We start from the raw sequence: 18,068 nt of genomic DNA, 5'->3' as shown, positions 1-18,068 counted from the left end.
GACCTTTGCTTAACCGGTAAGACACAAAGAGACATAAATACTTACACCATGTGAGTATTTAAATGTGTGCTTTGATCAAAGGTAATTAATGGCCAACATGGAAATACAGAAGTCTTCTGGTTAGTCCGATATTAGGTCAATTTCTGCAATGTTGGGCTTTGAGGAAGATGTTGTGGGTAAAAAAGGGCTGACCAGGAAAGGTTGGTTTCAAAAGGGAAAGGGCTAAGAAATGTTGAGGGACTGATCCTACCTTGATCCACAGGCTGTGTTCTGAATTGGACACTTGGGCTATAAGGACCAGAGCCCTTGCTGGTGAAGGCACACATTTTAATATCATAAGTGGTATCAGCTCTAAGGCCATCCAGGATAACCGTTGACTCCGGGGCAGTGATGAAGAGTTCCGACGGGCTGCGAGGGCTGTTAATGTCTTTGTACTGCAGAGCGTATTTCACTATTTGGCCGTTTTGCTCTGCCAGCAGAACGGGTTGCCAGCTGACTTGAATAGTACCAGTGGTTGCACCCTCTGCGGTAATGGTTTGGGGATAACCACTCGGAACATCCTCAGTTGTGGTGACTTCTTTGACCGTTTCTTCACCGAAGCCCACCTTGTTGCGCGCCGAGAGGCGAAAAGTGTACGAGGCTCCCTTGTGGATCTCTTTGGTTGTGTAGTGGTTTTCACGCTCGGGGAACTCTATGACAGTCAGGGGATCCACGTCTTTGCGACCAAAGCGGAGTCGATAGCCTTGCAGGGGCCCATGTGTTACAGCTGGAGGATGCCACTGAAGGAGAGCCGTGCCCATGTTGGTGGTACTGACCATTAGTCGTGGTTTATCAGGAACTGGAATATCAACGGAAGGAACAAAAGCAAATTTCAACAAAGATCTAAATAACAAATAATCACCATCCGCAATGGCCACGTTTACATGAGAGCTTTAATTCCCCTTTAATTCAGAATAAAAGTTAAATCCTCTTTAAACTGACACTTAATTCTGAAAAAAATGCAATTCCGAATTCAACTTAAATCCAAATTAGGTGGTTTATTCCAATTTGAATTCCTAATTAAGTCATTCCTTGTTCTTGTAAACACTGAATTCCGCTTTAAGTTAATTTTGGTCGTTCTGCGCATGCCAGTCGCGTTGACTCGCTGTGACGGCATAATCCAAGATGGCCGCTCGGACTCGAGCCGAGACTATTTATTTAATAGTTTAATAGTAAATTAGTTTTACTGAGCTTTATTTACCGGAGAGTAGTTCCTTTCGCCGTCTCCTGCTCAGTGGACCAAAGTGAACTATTATGTTATTGTCAATCTGCTGCTTCAAAACTACAATCAAAATAAAAGTGAAACCAGTTCTCAAGTGGTCTTCTATGTTGTAGCCAAAAATAAGTGTTTTTTTTGATAGACGTGATAGATCACGTTCTCCTTCTGTCCAATCAGAACCCTTCCCAACCCCCAGACTTAAAGCGAAATTGAATAAAGCCGAATAAACCTATTTTCCATGTAAACTTGAGTTCAAAATTACTGTTTTCATTCAAACACGAAGCAGAACACTTTAATTTGGAATAATTAATTAAAAAACATCATGTAACCATGGTCAATATTATTGTGACAGAACAACAAGGTGAAATGAGGTAAAACTTCATCTTCTTCATTGCCCTTAAATTCACTCTGCCCTTTTCTACTGCAACATTTTCTATGAAATGCCTTAAACATCGCCTTGTCATACCAGTGGGTGAGATTTATTGCTTCTAATGAAACAGCAATTAGCTACATTCACACTTAGGATGCTCACTGACAAGTGCAAATAATGTTTGGCATAGTGTATAATGTTTCCCTCCTTGTGTTATGCAGTTAAGTGTGATAGACTATCCGCAGAGACCCTCGAGCTATTTATCACCAGTAACAGCACTTTTACCTGCACCAGTGGTAGTGATCAGTTTAGCTTTGCTGCGTGCACCATCGCCCTTTGTTGTGTAGGCTGCCACTGTAACTGAATAGGTGGTCTCAGCCAGCAGCTCATTGATGATCATTTCCTGTAAAGACACACACGACTTAAGTCTTGTAGCACTTATTTTCATGATTTGATGATCAGAACGAGAAGAAATGCCCGAGTGTGGTGTATTAGTGACGCATGTTTTTCCCCACATAGAGTAAATGATTGTTTACTTCACCACAAAGAAATACACAAAATACAAATGGATTTTATTTTTATGTAAAGAAAGTGCAAAAAAATTCAAATGACACACAAGCACAACATTAATTTCATTTTCACAAATTTTCAGGACCTCCCACGCACTTTGGTCTCAAAAAATTCAGAATTTTTTACAAATTGCTCCTCAATAATTCAATAAACACACTGTAGATTTTTAATTTGATCGGATGAATATTTTTTGAGATATGTACAATTTAGTGAGGGTATGTCGTTTTGTTTATCCCATTTTCAGCTTCCAATATCTCAAAAATGTATCCCTCGAAATAAACGAAAACGATCTGCTGTACATCCTATCAGGTGGACATGTGATAAACTAATATACAATAAATGATTAGAAGACAAAGAGACAAGCTACAATGGGTTTTTTTTTAAATCAATGAGTGGTGAAATAGCGCCAAAGTTGGGGTCCAAAATAAAAATAAATTCATATTCCAAGAGATAGTAATCTTACAACTATAAATCAAAACAGATATCAGATTTTTTTTCTTACATTCCCAGATGCAGTTACGGGTCAATGAAAATAGTAATTTTTTGGATTTCAAGAGACTGTCGCCCAAGAACCAATGTATATATCTGACTAATCATTAATGATGTGAACAGTCTATGTATATTTCTCAAAGCTGATAAAATTACAGGGAGCTGAGGAATATGCAAAGTTGTAAACTGAAGACCCAAACATGTTCCAGCCCCAAACCCCGACAAACCTTTTTCCAATTTTTAGGGGCTAGCATGACCATGTGATAGGATTTATAGCAGATACTATTCTGAGAGTGGAGGTGGAGCTGTATTATTATACCAAATGTCACTTTCCTATGTGGTGTAGTTCCTGAGATATTTTAAGCTGAAAATGGAGTGGAAATCGTCACATCCATACCTCACTAAATTGGCCATATCTCAAAAAATATTCGTCCAATCAAACTAAAAACGCCTATTAATTAATCACAAAACAATTTCAGAATTTTTTATAGACTGAAGTGCGTGAGAAATTTGTGAAATGACATGAAACGCCTTAGTCTTATTTTTTTTTTTGCAAATTGCTAAAATAGAAAAGGTCAAACTTTCCATAAAAACCAAGTGGTAACACATTTTATGCAGGATATCGCAAGAAGAAATCACAAGAGCAACTCACATGTTCTGTTGAATCATCATATTCCCACTGATTATGAAATCCGAACATGGAGAAAGAGAAGAAACAACATATAAGACCACACACAAACACGAATAGCAAGTAGGAAAAATGTTTTTGAGTTGATATTTATTAAATCTGTAGATTAAAATACATGAAGGTGAACAGTCTGCAAGGCAGAAAGAGCAGTACTATGTGTATGTGAGAGATGAGGTGGTTTACTGTGTCGTACCTGGGCGTCATCAATCAGGATGTCCTTGATGACTGGCTGTCCTGTGGGCTCCCCATTAACCATCCTGACATAGTGCACCTGGTACCCTCGGATCTGACCGTGCTGTTTGGTGGGCATCGGTGAGCGCCAGATCACTTTAATTGATGAGGAGTTGACAGCCTCCACCTCAACTTTACGAGGTGGCCCGCTAGGCACTGGAGGAACACCATGGGATAGAAAAAAAAGTCAAAAATTAAAGACACCCCCCAATCACCGCCGTTTTTTTTTTTTTTTTTCTCAAATGTTGTCCAAAGCCATGAGGCAAAACGCTGCAGTGTGAAAAAAAAAAAAAAAAAAAAATCACAAAAGTGCAGCAGACTGCAACAAAGACTGCATGACATCAATATTTCAACAATGGTAAGGGGTAAAAACAGCCAAAAATAACCCAACAAAAACTAGGTCTGACAGCAGACCTCAGCTTAAAACATTAAAAATGGGTAGAGTGACTTTTTCAAAACATGGAATAAAAAAAAAATGTTTTTCTTTTCTTTATAATTTTCAAAATAGAAAAAAAAATGGAGCCAAAGATTAGGCTTTCAGAGCTTCAGATGGTTGAAGCACTTCAAGTTGATTTTGGCTATGGTGAAAGGTCAAAATAAAATAAAATAAATGAATCTGTCACATGAAAGCAATAAAAAATGGCCTTAAAAAAATCTTCCATTTTTAGTTTTCCCACTGCCCTGAACTTGTTCCTTAAAAATTGTTTCAGGGAGAAAAAAAAAAAATACAGGGATAGTGTCAAAAAAATGACAGTTGGGATTGGAAGTTAAAGGCCTGTGGAGAAAAACGCCAATACCATTTGTTGAAATTCTGCAGCGAAGGAAAAAACAAAAAACAAAAAAAGCCAAAAAGGGGTTCATGAGTCGCAATTTGAGGGGGTCAAAAAGAAGCATTGTCCAAAAATTGGGTTAAAAGTATGACTGGGCAGCAGCAGTCTGATTAGTTGCAGACAGAAGGTGTTGCAAAAAGAGGAAATTGTCGAAAAGGATAGTGTTGTTAGTATTTGCTGGCAGAGGTTAAGAAGGTGCGCGCTGGATTTTGCAGCTTTGGGTTTTAGTTACAGTGAACACATACCATCCTCCTCTGTGCGGATGAGCTGTGGCAGACTCTCTGGTCCTGCTCCAACATCTGTGTGAGCAGTGACCGTCACACGGTACTCTGTCCATTTTTCCAAGTTTTCCAAAAGGTACTTGGAGCTTTCCGGAGGGATGCTGAAGATATGACGAGCAGTTGTTTCCTCCCCTTCGGTTGCAGCATAGTAGATGGTGTATTGCGTTATGATCCCATTTTGTAATTCCAGTGGGGGAGGCCTCCAACTTACCAGGATGGTGGTGGAGCTGGGGCTAGAGCACTTTATGTCCTGAGGAGCACCTGAGGGTTCTGGTGGGAGGGTTGGTTTTGGAGCAGTTGCAAGAAGTTTTTGTTTGTTTGTATTTATATTTTGTGAGGCCATTCATGGGGTTTGAAAGGTAATTCAGGTTTGGTTTCGATCAGGGTGATGATGATGGAACGATTGACAAAACATAAAAGAATAGAAAGAAAAAATAAAAGTAAACAAAATGAGGGAAAAAAACACAAAAATCTTGTATGGACAAATATGTATATATATTTTCTAAATCAAAGAAACTTTACAAAAACAAATTGATGAACACAAATAATACACACACTAATGATGATTAGATTGTGTTGACAAAAACGAAAACAGCATTTCCTTTAAAATAACCTACCTTTGCTTTGAAAAAATGCACAACAAACAAAGAGAACAAACTTTTCCCATCTGCCCTTTAATCGTAACTTATTTTTAAAGGGCAAACTATAGTAGAAATACCTCGTATAAATATTTGCAAGCAGTTACCAGCAATCCAAAAACATAAAGGTTGATGGTGCAACTCGTTTTAAAATGGAGAAATTATATGGTATTTGTCACCAACCTTTCCGAAGCCTGTTGGTTTGTGGTAAAAGCCTGATTGTACAACAGAGAGCTTCCCAAGGAGACATGACTGATTTAGTATTATAAACACTGGCATGCACTTTTGATTTGTGTGTAATGTGAGTGTAATATTTTCTTGGTGCTTGTATACCTACCTTTTCTCTGTTCTTGTCTTTCACAGCCCTCAGATTTATGTAGATCACAGCTAACTTGTTTGAGTCGTTTTTGAAAACCAACACCTTAAACATCGTCTTTAAATTCATTTAAAATTTGAGATAAAAATCAAGTCATTGAGCTGTGACATACTTCATAAATCTGAGGTCTTTGGGTTGAACACGTCCCTGCCTACAAAGAAACTTCTTTCTTTTGAGCTTTCTATGACATTGTAAGTCCAAAAGTACGGTATCTTGATTCAAATCAGGATTAAATGTTCACGTGACAGCCAAAAGTCACTTTTGATGCACAGATTTAATATTTTTTTGCTACTGAATAAACATAGAAAGCTCAGTCTCAATATGTTTCCACTCTGTTTTGACTGATGTGTGACGTCAGGAGACAAGTGTTTCTAGAAGTGAAAAAAAAAAAAACTGAAACCACCCTTAAAGTCAATATCTTTAACTCATTTGAGTCTATTCTGTTGGGTGGGAGAATAACACATTACCTAACCTTGTCTCCAGACTTCACAAGAAAAGATGACATACTTCATGCGACATTGTCTAAGTCAAAACTGCATGGTGAGTTTAGATTTACAATAAACATTCCACTTTTTGTGTACATCTTTGCTATTTTCAAATGCATAACCCGTTCAAAGGAAAAAAAAAAAAAAAAAAATCTTATTTCCCTTATCTGTGCTTCGAAAGACCTTCCTGACGTATTTGTCACTTTTTGGATTTTACCATCAGACCTAAACTTTGGAATGCATTTGAAAATGTGCTCCTCGCCAAACAGTTTAAACTCTAGTCAGATAAGGAAGAAGACCTACGTGTCTGTGGAGTTTCTGCTGAGATCTCGCTGGTGTAAGCACCAACTCCGTGTTTACTACGAGCAGCCAGACGGAAAGTATATGTAGTGAAGGGCTTCAGCTCTTTCAGGAGGTATGTTGTCGTTGGCTCAAAGCTGATGCGTTTCTGCACAGAAAAGTTTGATTTTAAGCAAAAACTATCCATCTTGTAAATAGCTATAGGTCTTTATGTTTTGGATAATGTAGAAACAGAAGAAGTTACCTCCTCCTTGTCCTCTCTCTTTCTGTACATTAGCTCGTATCCAGTGACTTGATTCTCTTGTCCCGTCTGTGCTGGGGTGACCCACGATAGTAAAATACTAGTTTCTGATTTAGCTTCTCCTTTGAAGTCAGTCGGTTGAGAAGGAACTGGAAATGCAACAGATGAAGAATTTGGTTACTCTCCAACACCCATTGTGATCACAAACATATTCCCCTCTCTATTCAAGTGACTGAAACAGCTTTTTTGTTGAAGTCTTTCAGAAAATGTAGCTTCCTATCGTCGACTTGCTTCTGTTGTGTCGCTTTGGATGAATGAGACACAGTCAAGCTTTAGGGTTGCTGGTCAGATGCAAACACAGGGTTTATTTGGTCAAAGGGTTTTGGTTAGGATGACCAGATTATTAAAACCCAAAACCGGGACAGTAATTAAACCAAAGACGATGACTGATTTTCAAAAGAAACAATTTGCATATGCTTTTATTTGTAATGAAAAAAGCTCACAGGAATTACAATTTTTTTTTTCCCTTTTGGATGAAATGTATTATTGCAACGGCTGAACCAAATTTAAAGTGGCCATCAGTCAAAATAAGCAACATTTTAAATTAACGTTAAATTGTAAAATAGTTTTTCTCTTTGGCATGTTGAAGGAGAAAGCATGAGAGAAAACAAACAAATAAAATTGTCAATGTGATTGATCAATCAGCATTGAGTTGCAAACACATGGAAGACTTTTGCGCTTTTTAATTGGTTTATATTGCAAGCGCTACTATAGCAACTGTTGTGATTGCTTTCAGGATCGTTTCCATCAGCACCAACAGACGTGCATTTCTGGACAAACTTGACCGAGCTTGTGAAAAAACAGAACAAATCAATTCTAAAATGTACATATAAAATTACAAAATATATATTTTATTCATCACATTATTATACATACCACAACCCCAACACCAAATCTGCAGCATTTAAAAACATTTGTCACAATGTTTCTATGAAAATAAACATTTAAAGATGGTTAATTTAATACTGAAACTTCTTAATGTGCGGCAGGATTTAACTCGACTAAATACTAACTACGTCTGTCGCATGTATTTATCTTTGTGAGTTTAAACCCTGGAAAGTAAATCAGCTTTTAGATGAAGTTCAATGGTGACTAAAGCTCCTGAGGGCATCTCACATGGTCCATGTGGGTTACATGGTGCCCACAAGCACCGTGTTGGTGACCCCTGGTGTAAATGTATACATTTTATTTTCTAGTTGGCTCTGAAGTAATTCTAACGATTGATAGTCAATCTGTCTGGAATAAAAGAGTTGAACTGTTGGAATGTAGGTGAAAGCAAACTCACCTCCTGTTTTTGCGATGATTTGAAGGTCTGGAGAGAGTGGACCATCTCCCACTGAGGTATAGGCTAACACCTTGATGTAGTAGGTCTTGTTTGGGATCAGGCCCTGTATGGTGACAAAGTTCGCCCCCCGAACGATCTGCTTCTCCCAGAGGTTGACGTGTTGGGATGCGTCCATGGTGAAGTAGACTCGGTAGCCCATTATCTGACCGTTGGCTTCCTCTGGCTCGTCCCATTGGATGACAGCCGTGGTGGCGCTCATCATGTGACCTCGGACCTGCCTAGGAGCAGTGCTGGGTGCCTGCTCTGCTGTTTTAGCTTCTATGCTCTCACTGGGGGGCCCTCGCCCAATGTTGTTCACGGCCACCACTCGGAACTCATAGTCTGAGTAAGGGCTGAGGCCACCCACACTGTACCTAGTGGTGGCTACACCATCTATCTCCTTATACAGGTCCTCAGAGTACTTGGACTTGTGCTGGATGATGTAGTAGGACACTGGCTCTGGATTTCCGGAGTCCCAGGTCAGTGTTATACTGGTGGCAGTGCGCTCCGTCACTACAGGAACTCCAGGAGCCTTGGGCAATGCTGCAAAAGTAATAATCACATAAATATCACTTAAAATGTAAATCCTACATAACAAGAAAACATTAGAATACCTTGCATCAAGGGATTCATTTATTTTACATTGCATGCAGCAGAGACTGTGTTTCAATGTGTTGTTCAAATAAATTAATGCTTTCCCGATATACAGTAGGTAAGCGTTCAATATTCTTCAAAATGGATACACACACAAGTAATCAACTGCCTTGCGTACATAATGTACGACTATCACTGCTATTATTCATTGATTTTCAAGTTCCTTATCACTTCAATAATTAAACAGGTAAATTTATGACTTTAATTCCCCACGATGTGGCACATAACAAAAGATATCAGGGCAGTAGATTGTCTTTTAATGCCCATTGAAGTGTACTTCTGGGGCAGCTCCTGCCACACGGTTATATTGAGACTAATATCTCAGTGGGGTCTCAGAAAAACAAAACCGAGCGTGCGTGCGTGCGTGTGTGTGTATATATATATATATATATATATATATATATATATCAGGCTGTCCCCAGTGTGCATGTGAACATGGCTACAGCAATCTGCTATATCTTTTTGATTGGCTACAGTATGGATAGGATTGTACTCGGATAAGTACAAGAGCAGTCGTCACTGCATTTCATCCACCAACAGACACGCTCCTCTCGACTGTGAGCTTGTGTCATTTTAGCCTTCCACCCAGGAGATGAGCACCTTTGCGTAATTTCAATCTGGGCATTAAATCTCAGACTGTGCCAGGGCTTGTCTAAAGTGTTATGGAATATTGCCGATTTGTCAGTAAAAGATAAGTACGCTTCTTAAAGCAGTGGTTCTCGACCTTTTCAGCCCGCGACCCCTAAAATACAGGCCTCAGAAACCGGGGACCCCCACTGTACCTGGAGGTGGTTGAACACAGACATGAACATTGAAAAACAGTCATGTGGAGACAGGGCCGTCTGTAAGGGGGAATAAAGGGGAGAGATTTTTGGGGCCCAAATGATGGTCCATTGTTCTATGAATCTGTGATAACCACATTTATTTATTTATCTGGATAATATCCACTGTGATCCAGGAAGTTTATTATTTGGGCCATAGTATATAGTTATCTTAAAAATGTAAATTCTTGTTTTATTCAGAAATAAAATGGGTTAAAAGTGACCAAAGCAGGTGGAGAAAAAAAAGATGGTGTAATGTGATTTTAAAAACCACCAAAATTGATTAAATTACAGTGGCCAAAAACAATCAGAAAAAATGTTAAAAAGGGTTCAAAGTATCATTATGGAACAATTAGTTTAAACTGGCAAATTATGGGCATGAAAAATAGTGAACGTGAATTATGGTGAAAAGAGGTTAAAAGTGACAATATTGGGTAAACATATGTGACATTAAATGGGAAAAATGGTTGAAAGGGTTTATAAGTGCCAAAATTGACTTAAAAGTGGAAAAAATGTGCAGAAAAGGGATTACAATTTGATGGCGCAATGGCAGAAATGGGAGTAATCTAGCAAAAATGCATTAAAAGGAGCAAAACTATAGCAAGAAAAAGTGATGAAAACATGTTAAAATATGGCAAGTTTGGTTTAGTGGCAGAAAAATTGTAAAAATGGAATCAAATTGTTAAAAATAATTCCTAGTTTGACCCCAAGGTTGAGAACCCCTGGTCTAGGTTGAATTGCTACCTTTTTGTGCACAATAGTGCATGGTTCGAGTTATTGTTATTGTTATTATCTTTGACTGATTTTACCTCAACATGGTGCAAAAAATAAGCTGATTTTTCTGCAGAAAAATACTAAAAATAATGGGCTCAAATTGTTGAAAAAATATTTCTCGTTTCTTGAAGGCATCTGGCATCTCCCAGTGTCTCACAAAGGTTGAGAACCCCTGTCTTAAAGGACTACACGAGCACTCCAGCCTTGGATATTTTACTCATGACAAAAAGCCCCTGTAAGATATTACGGTTAGTTCCCACTAAACTTTGACACAACTTTTTAAAATTAAATCTGATTTCTTCTGTTCTCCACTTTAAGAACATTGGTTATTGGACACACTTACCCTTCACCGTTATTTGTGCCACAGCCTCTATCACCCCGAGCGTGGACATGGCCACACAGGTGTAGTTGGCCGACTGCCGGACATCTGTCAACTCCAAGACGTTTCGCCCAATGGGCATGTCGTCTTCAGGAGTCAGGTCCTCAGCACCCAGCATCCACTTGACATAAGGCATAGGGGAACCCACTGCCACACAAGTGATGTTGACGCTGCCGCCTGGCATGATCTCATTGTCTGTGGGCGGTATGGAGAATCGCGGTGGCACCCGGCGGACTGAAACAACACGAAACAAATGGTTAAAAGTCAGACATGATCCATATATTAAAAAAAAAAAAAACTGTTTACATTGGTAAAAAAAAAAAAAAAAAAATGTTTGTGAGATGAATAACGTGTAATGGACATAAGCACTGTACCCCAAGTAATGCATCACTATTACAACAGATATATTGTTACACATGGTGCTGGTCGGTCAACGGCAATTTATAGTTGAATGCAGTAAAACAACCCCAACTGTACACTTACACTTGATAGTTTGCTGCTTCCTACTCACATAACAAAGATGTGTAGACACACACACACAGAGGAATGTGACTCTGTGCATCCAGCGTTCAGCCAAAGCTGGAGCTGTCAAATGTTACGCAATCATGGCTCAAATCAATAGATTATCTGTCATAAAGCTTAGTTACAACGGCGTATTAGGGTCATATTAATATATGAAAACAATCTGGGTACTAGGAGATGTAGTTCGTAATATTTTGAGAATAAAGTTGTATCTTAATAGCATTGTAATTTAATGAGATTAAATTTGTAATATTTTAAGATTAAAGTTGTATCTTAATAACATTGTAATTTAATGAGATTAAAGTTGTAATATTTTGAGAATAAAGTTGTATCTTAATAACATTGTAATTTAATGAGATTAAAGTTGTAATATTTTGAGAATAAAGTTGTATCTTAATAACATTGTAATTTAATGAGATTAAAGTTGTAATATTTTGAGAATAAAGTTGTATCTTAATAACATTGTAATTTAATGAGATTAAAGTTGTAATATTTTGAGAATAAAGTTGTATCTTAATAACATTGTAATTTAATGAGATTAAAGTTGTAATATTTTGAGATTAAAGTTGTAAAATGTTGAGAATAAAGTCGTAATTTTATGAGCATGAAATTGAAATGCAAACAGAATGTTGCGGTCACTCGTGCGTTATGAAGAATGTGGAACATTTAGTGAGATTATACATGGCAAATTATTGAGCCTTTTAGCCCATCATCATCACTGTGATCAGTTTAAGAACTATAAACAACTCTATTCTCAAAATATTCAAACTTTTATTTTGAAATATTACGATTTTATTATCATAACTCGAGCACTCAGAGAGCGTAGACCTCTGCCAAGTAGCTCATTTCCACCCAAATTGTGATTTAAAGAGTACAGCACGTACTTCACTACTGCTACTACATTACCCATAAGCCACTGCGCTTAAAGGAGCAGGCACATCCACCCATATTGTGATTTCCACGAGTGGTATTTTCTCATTTTTGGTAATCCAGAACATCACCAAAATGTAATCACCCATTCCTTGTCCCATTATCAACATTTCCTGAAAATTTCACCCTAATCCGTTCAAAACTTTTCAAGTTATCTTGTCAACAGGTAAAAATACGACTTTATTCTCAAAATATTACGACTTTAATCTTGTATGTGTTCAGATTTCTTTTTATTTTATTGTGCGGCACTAATACATCATCATACTTAGTCACAGTTTTGTCTTTTATTTCTAATGAAGTAATTTGTGATAGAAATCTTCAAATCGACAACAAAATAGTTTGAAAATAAAGCACATTTTTAAAAGAATAGCAAAAATGTACAGCTTGTAGTCATGGATTCTAAGCCAAATGAAAAGACTTTATCCTGCTAATCATCTGTGCATTTTCATAATATTGTAAATTAATTATAGGAAGTAACTGTGTGGGACTCATTACAGCTAATGAATTACATTTAGCATTTATTACAACAACTTTCTCACTAATAATAGGGTTAATGTTTCTTTTTCAGAACCAATTATGCAACGTGTAATTTATATTTTAAAAGGCTATGATTACTTAAAGGATCGTTACCTTGGCTTGAGCTATTCAGATCATTTGACAACACAAGTGGATGCACATTCACAAAAAGTGGATATTAAAATGTACTCAAGTATTATTTGCAACAACCATTACTAAACAAGGACGACATTAAAAAAAAAAGAGTGAAATTCCATCATGCATTAAAAAAAAAAGTTGAATTTCGGAAGGCAAACACTGATATGAGTTATAGCCAATAATAATAATAATATTAATAATAATAATAATAATAATACATTAAGTGACAACTTGTTTTAAAGCAGGAGGGTAAACTAGCAATTTCCATGGGGGGGGGGTATTATTAGTTAGTTTTTATTTATTTTTGTTTTTATTTTGAGTACCGTGATCAGAAAGATATTTGATCAGAAAGTTATTTGAAAAAAGGTCAATTTTAAAAGATATACACAAATTGTATTGGGCTAAACTTTGTGGCTTTAAACTAAAGACAGGCAAAATTCTCCATATTTTCATTAAAATAATGAAAAAAGTGCATTGTTTATTCTGAGTTGAGTGGGGGCTTATAATTAAGTAGACCAGAGATAATCTCACAGTCCCAATTAAACAGCACCCGAGGAACAAGCGATAAAGAGAATTTGTGCACCAATTTTGGAATAGATACCATAAAGTCTAGGGCATTGAAAACAAAATATTCAAAGATATAAATCAACCAGTCAGTGTTGCTGCTGTATGATGTATTAAAACTCATTTACTGTCATTTTTTTTTTTTTTTTTTCAAGATTTAGCCCCGAACTTTTATCAAAAGGTTAAACAATTTGTCCCTTTGAAATGTCCATTGAATGCTCATTAATGGACCGTCCTTCTCGTCGAGCTGCGTTTTCAATTGTAAAAGTCTCAGCGAGTGATTTGTGAAGCCATTCACCTTCATGCACTTCCTGCTGCCTGCCACTAATTCTCAGAGCTCATTTTGCTATGCAGACCGCTGTTCTCCAGAGAGGAGATCTAGGAGAACGGCTTGCATTATTAAATACAACGTTTCTCTCACTCAATATTTAATTAATATCCAATTGGCTCACACTCCCCACAGACATAATATTACTCCGCTCATTTAAATATCATTACATTTGTCAAATCTTGCGGATAACGCTCTAAATATATCAGTGGTTGATGATGGCTTCCTGCGCTAAAGCATTCCCATTGAAGGAAGCGCGGCACATGAAGTATTACTGCGATTTAAGACAACAAATGGAGTTGATTTTATTTATTCCCCATTCAAATTTCCTTTTCTTTGTTCAACAGTTTAATCTAAGAGGCAAATGAAACACTGAGGGGCAAAGGATGAGATGATTATTCAAAAACCCTTAGAGGGATGCAAAGGCCATCCATAATACCTTACATAAAAGTAAAAAAAAAATCACATACAGGACTGTAATACATACATACATACACTGAGGTATTTATGTTGTCAGTGAGAACATATACACTGAAGTCTGCTCTCAATGAGAACATGAATGCTGAATGAGTGACCCCGAAAAACAATGAGTAACCACAAAAAAAAAGCATAATTCATTCCTGGTTTACATTGATATGCCTTTTAAAAAAAAAAAACAAAAAAAGCATGTTTTTGATATTTGTGTTGTGCTCAAAGAGGAAAAACACACCAACCTTCTCGCAGCTCTGAGGGATGTTGGGAAATTGATGCAGAGAAAAAATAAAATAAGGAGAGGAGAAAAACACGGGAAACACAGAAGAGTAAAAAGTCCATGTTTTAGGTGTTCAGATGTGACTTGAACAATGTGAAGGACCTCGATTATCTCTCTGGTGCCACAATGAAAAGCAACAATCTACGAGAAGCTGTTCAAACCGCAAGATTTCAATAGAGTAGATAAAAAATTACAATAAGAATTACAAAACTAATTACCAATAAAACTAAGTTTTCTATTGATAAAAAAGAAGAAAAAAAGGCAATTTCACTTGACCATATTTTTATTTATTTACCCTAGATCAGGGGGTATCAAACTCGAGGCCCGTGGGCCGAACTGGTACGCTACAGCTTGTTTTTTGGCCCGCAGAAGCATTGTGTTTGTCTTTTTGTACATTGTTTAAACAATTACAACAAAAAACATTTAGTTCCATATATCTCAATCCCTCCCAATTCAAAAAATTAATGACACACCCCCCTACATATGTGAACGTGTAATTTCTCTGTGCTCATAGTTACATGAATTCTGTCATTTTAATAGCAAAACATTGGCCAGAATTCTTTATTTTTTTTTAATTCGCTTTTTTAAAAACCACAATTCTAGATTTTATGAAGCACAAGATGCTGGAGTTACTAGTATTTGTGAGTTTACATTTTACATCTAAGAAATGCTAAGTAAATAACAAAAATTGCTCTTTTATCCCCCCAAAAAATTATATTTTTGGCCCACTAAACTAGGTCATACTGTATGTGGCCACAAAAGTAAAAAAAAAAAAAAGTTTGACACCACGGCCCTAGATGATGGCAAATTAAGACTTTTAATACGTGTTTGTTAACTTAAAAATGATATAGTGACACCGCCTAAATAGACATACATATTTTTATTTATTCAAACTCCTACTACTAGTACAAGCTAAAGCTAAGGTTTTATTTGGCATGTTACTCAAAACAAATTGCACTGAACATACTCCTGTACAATATTAATTTAAATTGTTTTCACTGTATATGTGACCTTACTATATTAAAGAGTAGGATAGAAAAAAAAAAGGATTCATTCACTTTCAGGAAAAGTATCAGGAATGATAAAGGGGGAACTTTTCTTTTCTGACAACCTCAAACAGTCTAGTTTCTAAAGGCCACGACTAAAAAAACATGAGCAAGCCATCTATAAACTACAGTAGTGTTAGATTTAGGGACATAAACAGGACAACAGACACATTAAAGAGCCGATATTTTAGGTTCAGTCTTGTGCAGGTAAGTCAAGTGCAAACAAATAGGAGAAAATAATGACCTGAAACAGAGGATACTGTACTTACAATGGCCTCAAGAAACGTAGACCTTGTTGACTTTATAGACTGATTTAATGATTAGTTGTCATTGTTAAAGAGAAGTTTACCAGTAGCCTGATAACACACACGTCCTACCTCTGACATATAGATTAGCAGGAGCGGAGTAGCGGGTTCCATCGTTGTTTGTCGCCACGCATTCGTACTTCCCCTGGTCCGACTCCTCACTGTGCTCTATCTGGAGGGCTCCTGGTTGGGAATAGAAAATGTGGTAGTAAAACATGTTTGGTTAGAGAAATGCGGTGGAAATTAAACAAGCAAAAGAAAACCTAAAAAAAAGAAAATAATCGCTCGTTTTGTACTTGAGGAAGTCCTAATTTTGGCTCCTCCATTTTTACATTTCCTTCCAAAGCTTTCTTTTGGACACACGAGTAGTTTCAATTAGACATTATCTAATGAGCTGCTAAATGAAAATGCTTATATGTAGTTGCGATCAATGCTAGGAATAGTTCCCTCATTAGTTAACACAGCCCACTCAACTGTATGAGGCATAACAGTGTCTGTGTAACCCTAACACAGAAGAGGGATTACTGTAATGCAAACATACAGTTTCCCTAAATCAGTCCCTCCACCAATTTGTGGCGTTGCGATCGCAATTATAAATTCAAATTCTGCGAATCCTACGCGTCTGTGTGCAATCACAGCAACGTTTCAACCTCAGCCGAGATCTTTCTGCTCTGGTACCTCGTCATTTACATCTCCACACTTGCTTCTTCGTTGCTAAAAACGCTCTCATTTACCAACGAATAGTCCTGCAGAAACAATATTGTGTCGAAGAAAAAAAATGAAAGTTGTCGTTTGAAAGGCATTGAACGTCTCAGATTATACGTGGCAGAGACGCAACGATCACAGTTGCGACAAGTGACAATGGTTAAAGCAGATGAATTCAGTTCTATTACCATGGCTGAAAGTAGCAAGTCATACTGTGCTCGAAAAGTTGATACAATCACAAAGTTTTAGTGGCACGCCTGCCTGTGTAGCGCCAGAATAATAAGCACACAAGTGTGAGAGAGTAAACACATTTAAAAATGATACGGAGTTGAAAAAGTAAACGATTCCCACTAATATCTATTAGTGGGATAGTTTCACTTACAGATATTTACAGATAATCTAGTACACAGATAAAACTTACAGATATTTTCACTAATATCTATTAGTGGGAATGCAGGTACAGTATTTACAGGTGGACTGAGATTTGTGTGCGTATGTGTGCACACGCATGTACTTATCAAGCATCATTGAGGGATGCAGTTTCTAGTGCATCACATATTTATAAAATATAACAGATTTGTTCTCCTTTCAAAGAATTCTCTGCACTGCTATTACTATTAAAGTTTGCTGTTGGTTCAGATTAAATCAGTTTGATCATTTTGGATCAGTGACGTCACTAACCGCCACTGTTGGCTCCGCCCCTCCTATAAAAGATGGGAGGAGGGACGAGTTTCCTCCTGTCACAGCCCTCGGTGAGCATCAGTTGACAGCTCCATGCGGAACTGTGCAGCGCAGTGGGGGCGGAGCTGCTGTGACTGGGCGTGTCTTAACTACTCTACGATCCACGCCCATAATCAAGGCATTTTTTTAAAGGCAGTGGCTATCCATATGGTTGCCCTATCAATATACCGACGTTCTATTCGTACGCAGCGCCCCTCATTGGCCAGTTTAGGTCACGTGACTAAGACTAAACCTAACCGCAACCCTAAGACGCACGTACGTGTACTTTTTTAAATTCCCCCGAGTGGCAGATCAGCAAAAACCTGGGGCTGTACTTACACTTTAAACTGTGATGGAAATGATCAGTATCTTGTTAAATTATTGTTAATCCGAATTGAAAGGCGACCGTTTGTAAACTGACCCGTTTAAGCGACGGAAAACGATAAAATACCACAACTTCAGGCGCAATTTTTTTTGAAAAAAAGCTGCCGCAAAATCAGGCGTTTAAAACTGCAACAATCAAATCCTGGAGGGACTGAATAATAAACCTTCAGTAGCAACACAGAAAAACAAGCACATCATAAGACAAAAAAGTAAGAAAAATATAGATTTTTTTTTTTTTTTTCTAATATAGTTTACAATTTTGGCGACTCTTCAGAGAGAACAAAAAAAGGATTACTTGTAAAGTTAAAAAAAAAAATTAAAAAAATACACTCATCCTAGCGCCAATAGATTAAAAGATGAAATATATGCAGAAATCCCATTTCAAGAAAA

The 18,068-nt window shown here is 37.3% G+C and overlaps 1 protein-coding gene across 50 annotated transcripts in view; it reads right to left on the bottom strand.

Annotated features, from left to right (window-relative positions):
* The window catches only part of LOC114480326 (receptor-type tyrosine-protein phosphatase delta), a 486,676-nt gene that overhangs the window by 41,904 nt on the left and 426,704 nt on the right, over positions 1-18,068 (bottom strand). For 22 of the 50 annotated variants that reach the window (XM_028474351.1, XM_028474374.1, XM_028474368.1 and 19 more), the window contains 11 exons: positions 15,942-16,052; positions 14,481-14,492; positions 10,734-11,003; positions 8,103-8,684; positions 6,761-6,906; positions 6,520-6,664; positions 4,682-4,987; positions 3,569-3,762; positions 3,340-3,366; positions 1,914-2,031; positions 251-838 (listed from right to left, as the gene is read on the bottom strand). In XM_028474351.1, coding sequence (XP_028330152.1) covers positions 251-838; positions 1,914-2,031; positions 3,340-3,366; positions 3,569-3,762; positions 4,682-4,987; positions 6,520-6,664; positions 6,761-6,906; positions 8,103-8,684; positions 10,734-11,003; positions 14,481-14,492; positions 15,942-16,052 — 2,499 coding nt within the window. The remainder of the gene's footprint in view (positions 1-250; positions 839-1,913; positions 2,032-3,339; positions 3,367-3,568; positions 3,763-4,681; positions 4,988-6,519; positions 6,665-6,760; positions 6,907-8,102; positions 8,685-10,733; positions 11,004-14,480; positions 14,493-15,941; positions 16,053-18,068) is intronic. The other 28 variants (XM_028474358.1, XM_028474366.1, XM_028474361.1 and 25 more) reach the window with 8 other exon arrangements.

The sequence above is a fragment of the Gouania willdenowi genome, chromosome 18 (genome assembly GCF_900634775.1).
Source record: "Gouania willdenowi chromosome 18, fGouWil2.1, whole genome shotgun sequence".
NCBI classification, from domain to species: domain Eukaryota; kingdom Metazoa; phylum Chordata; class Actinopteri; order Blenniiformes; family Gobiesocidae; genus Gouania; species Gouania willdenowi.
The sequence above is the reverse complement of the archived record's forward strand: the minus strand, read 5'-3'. Positions and strand labels throughout refer to the sequence as shown.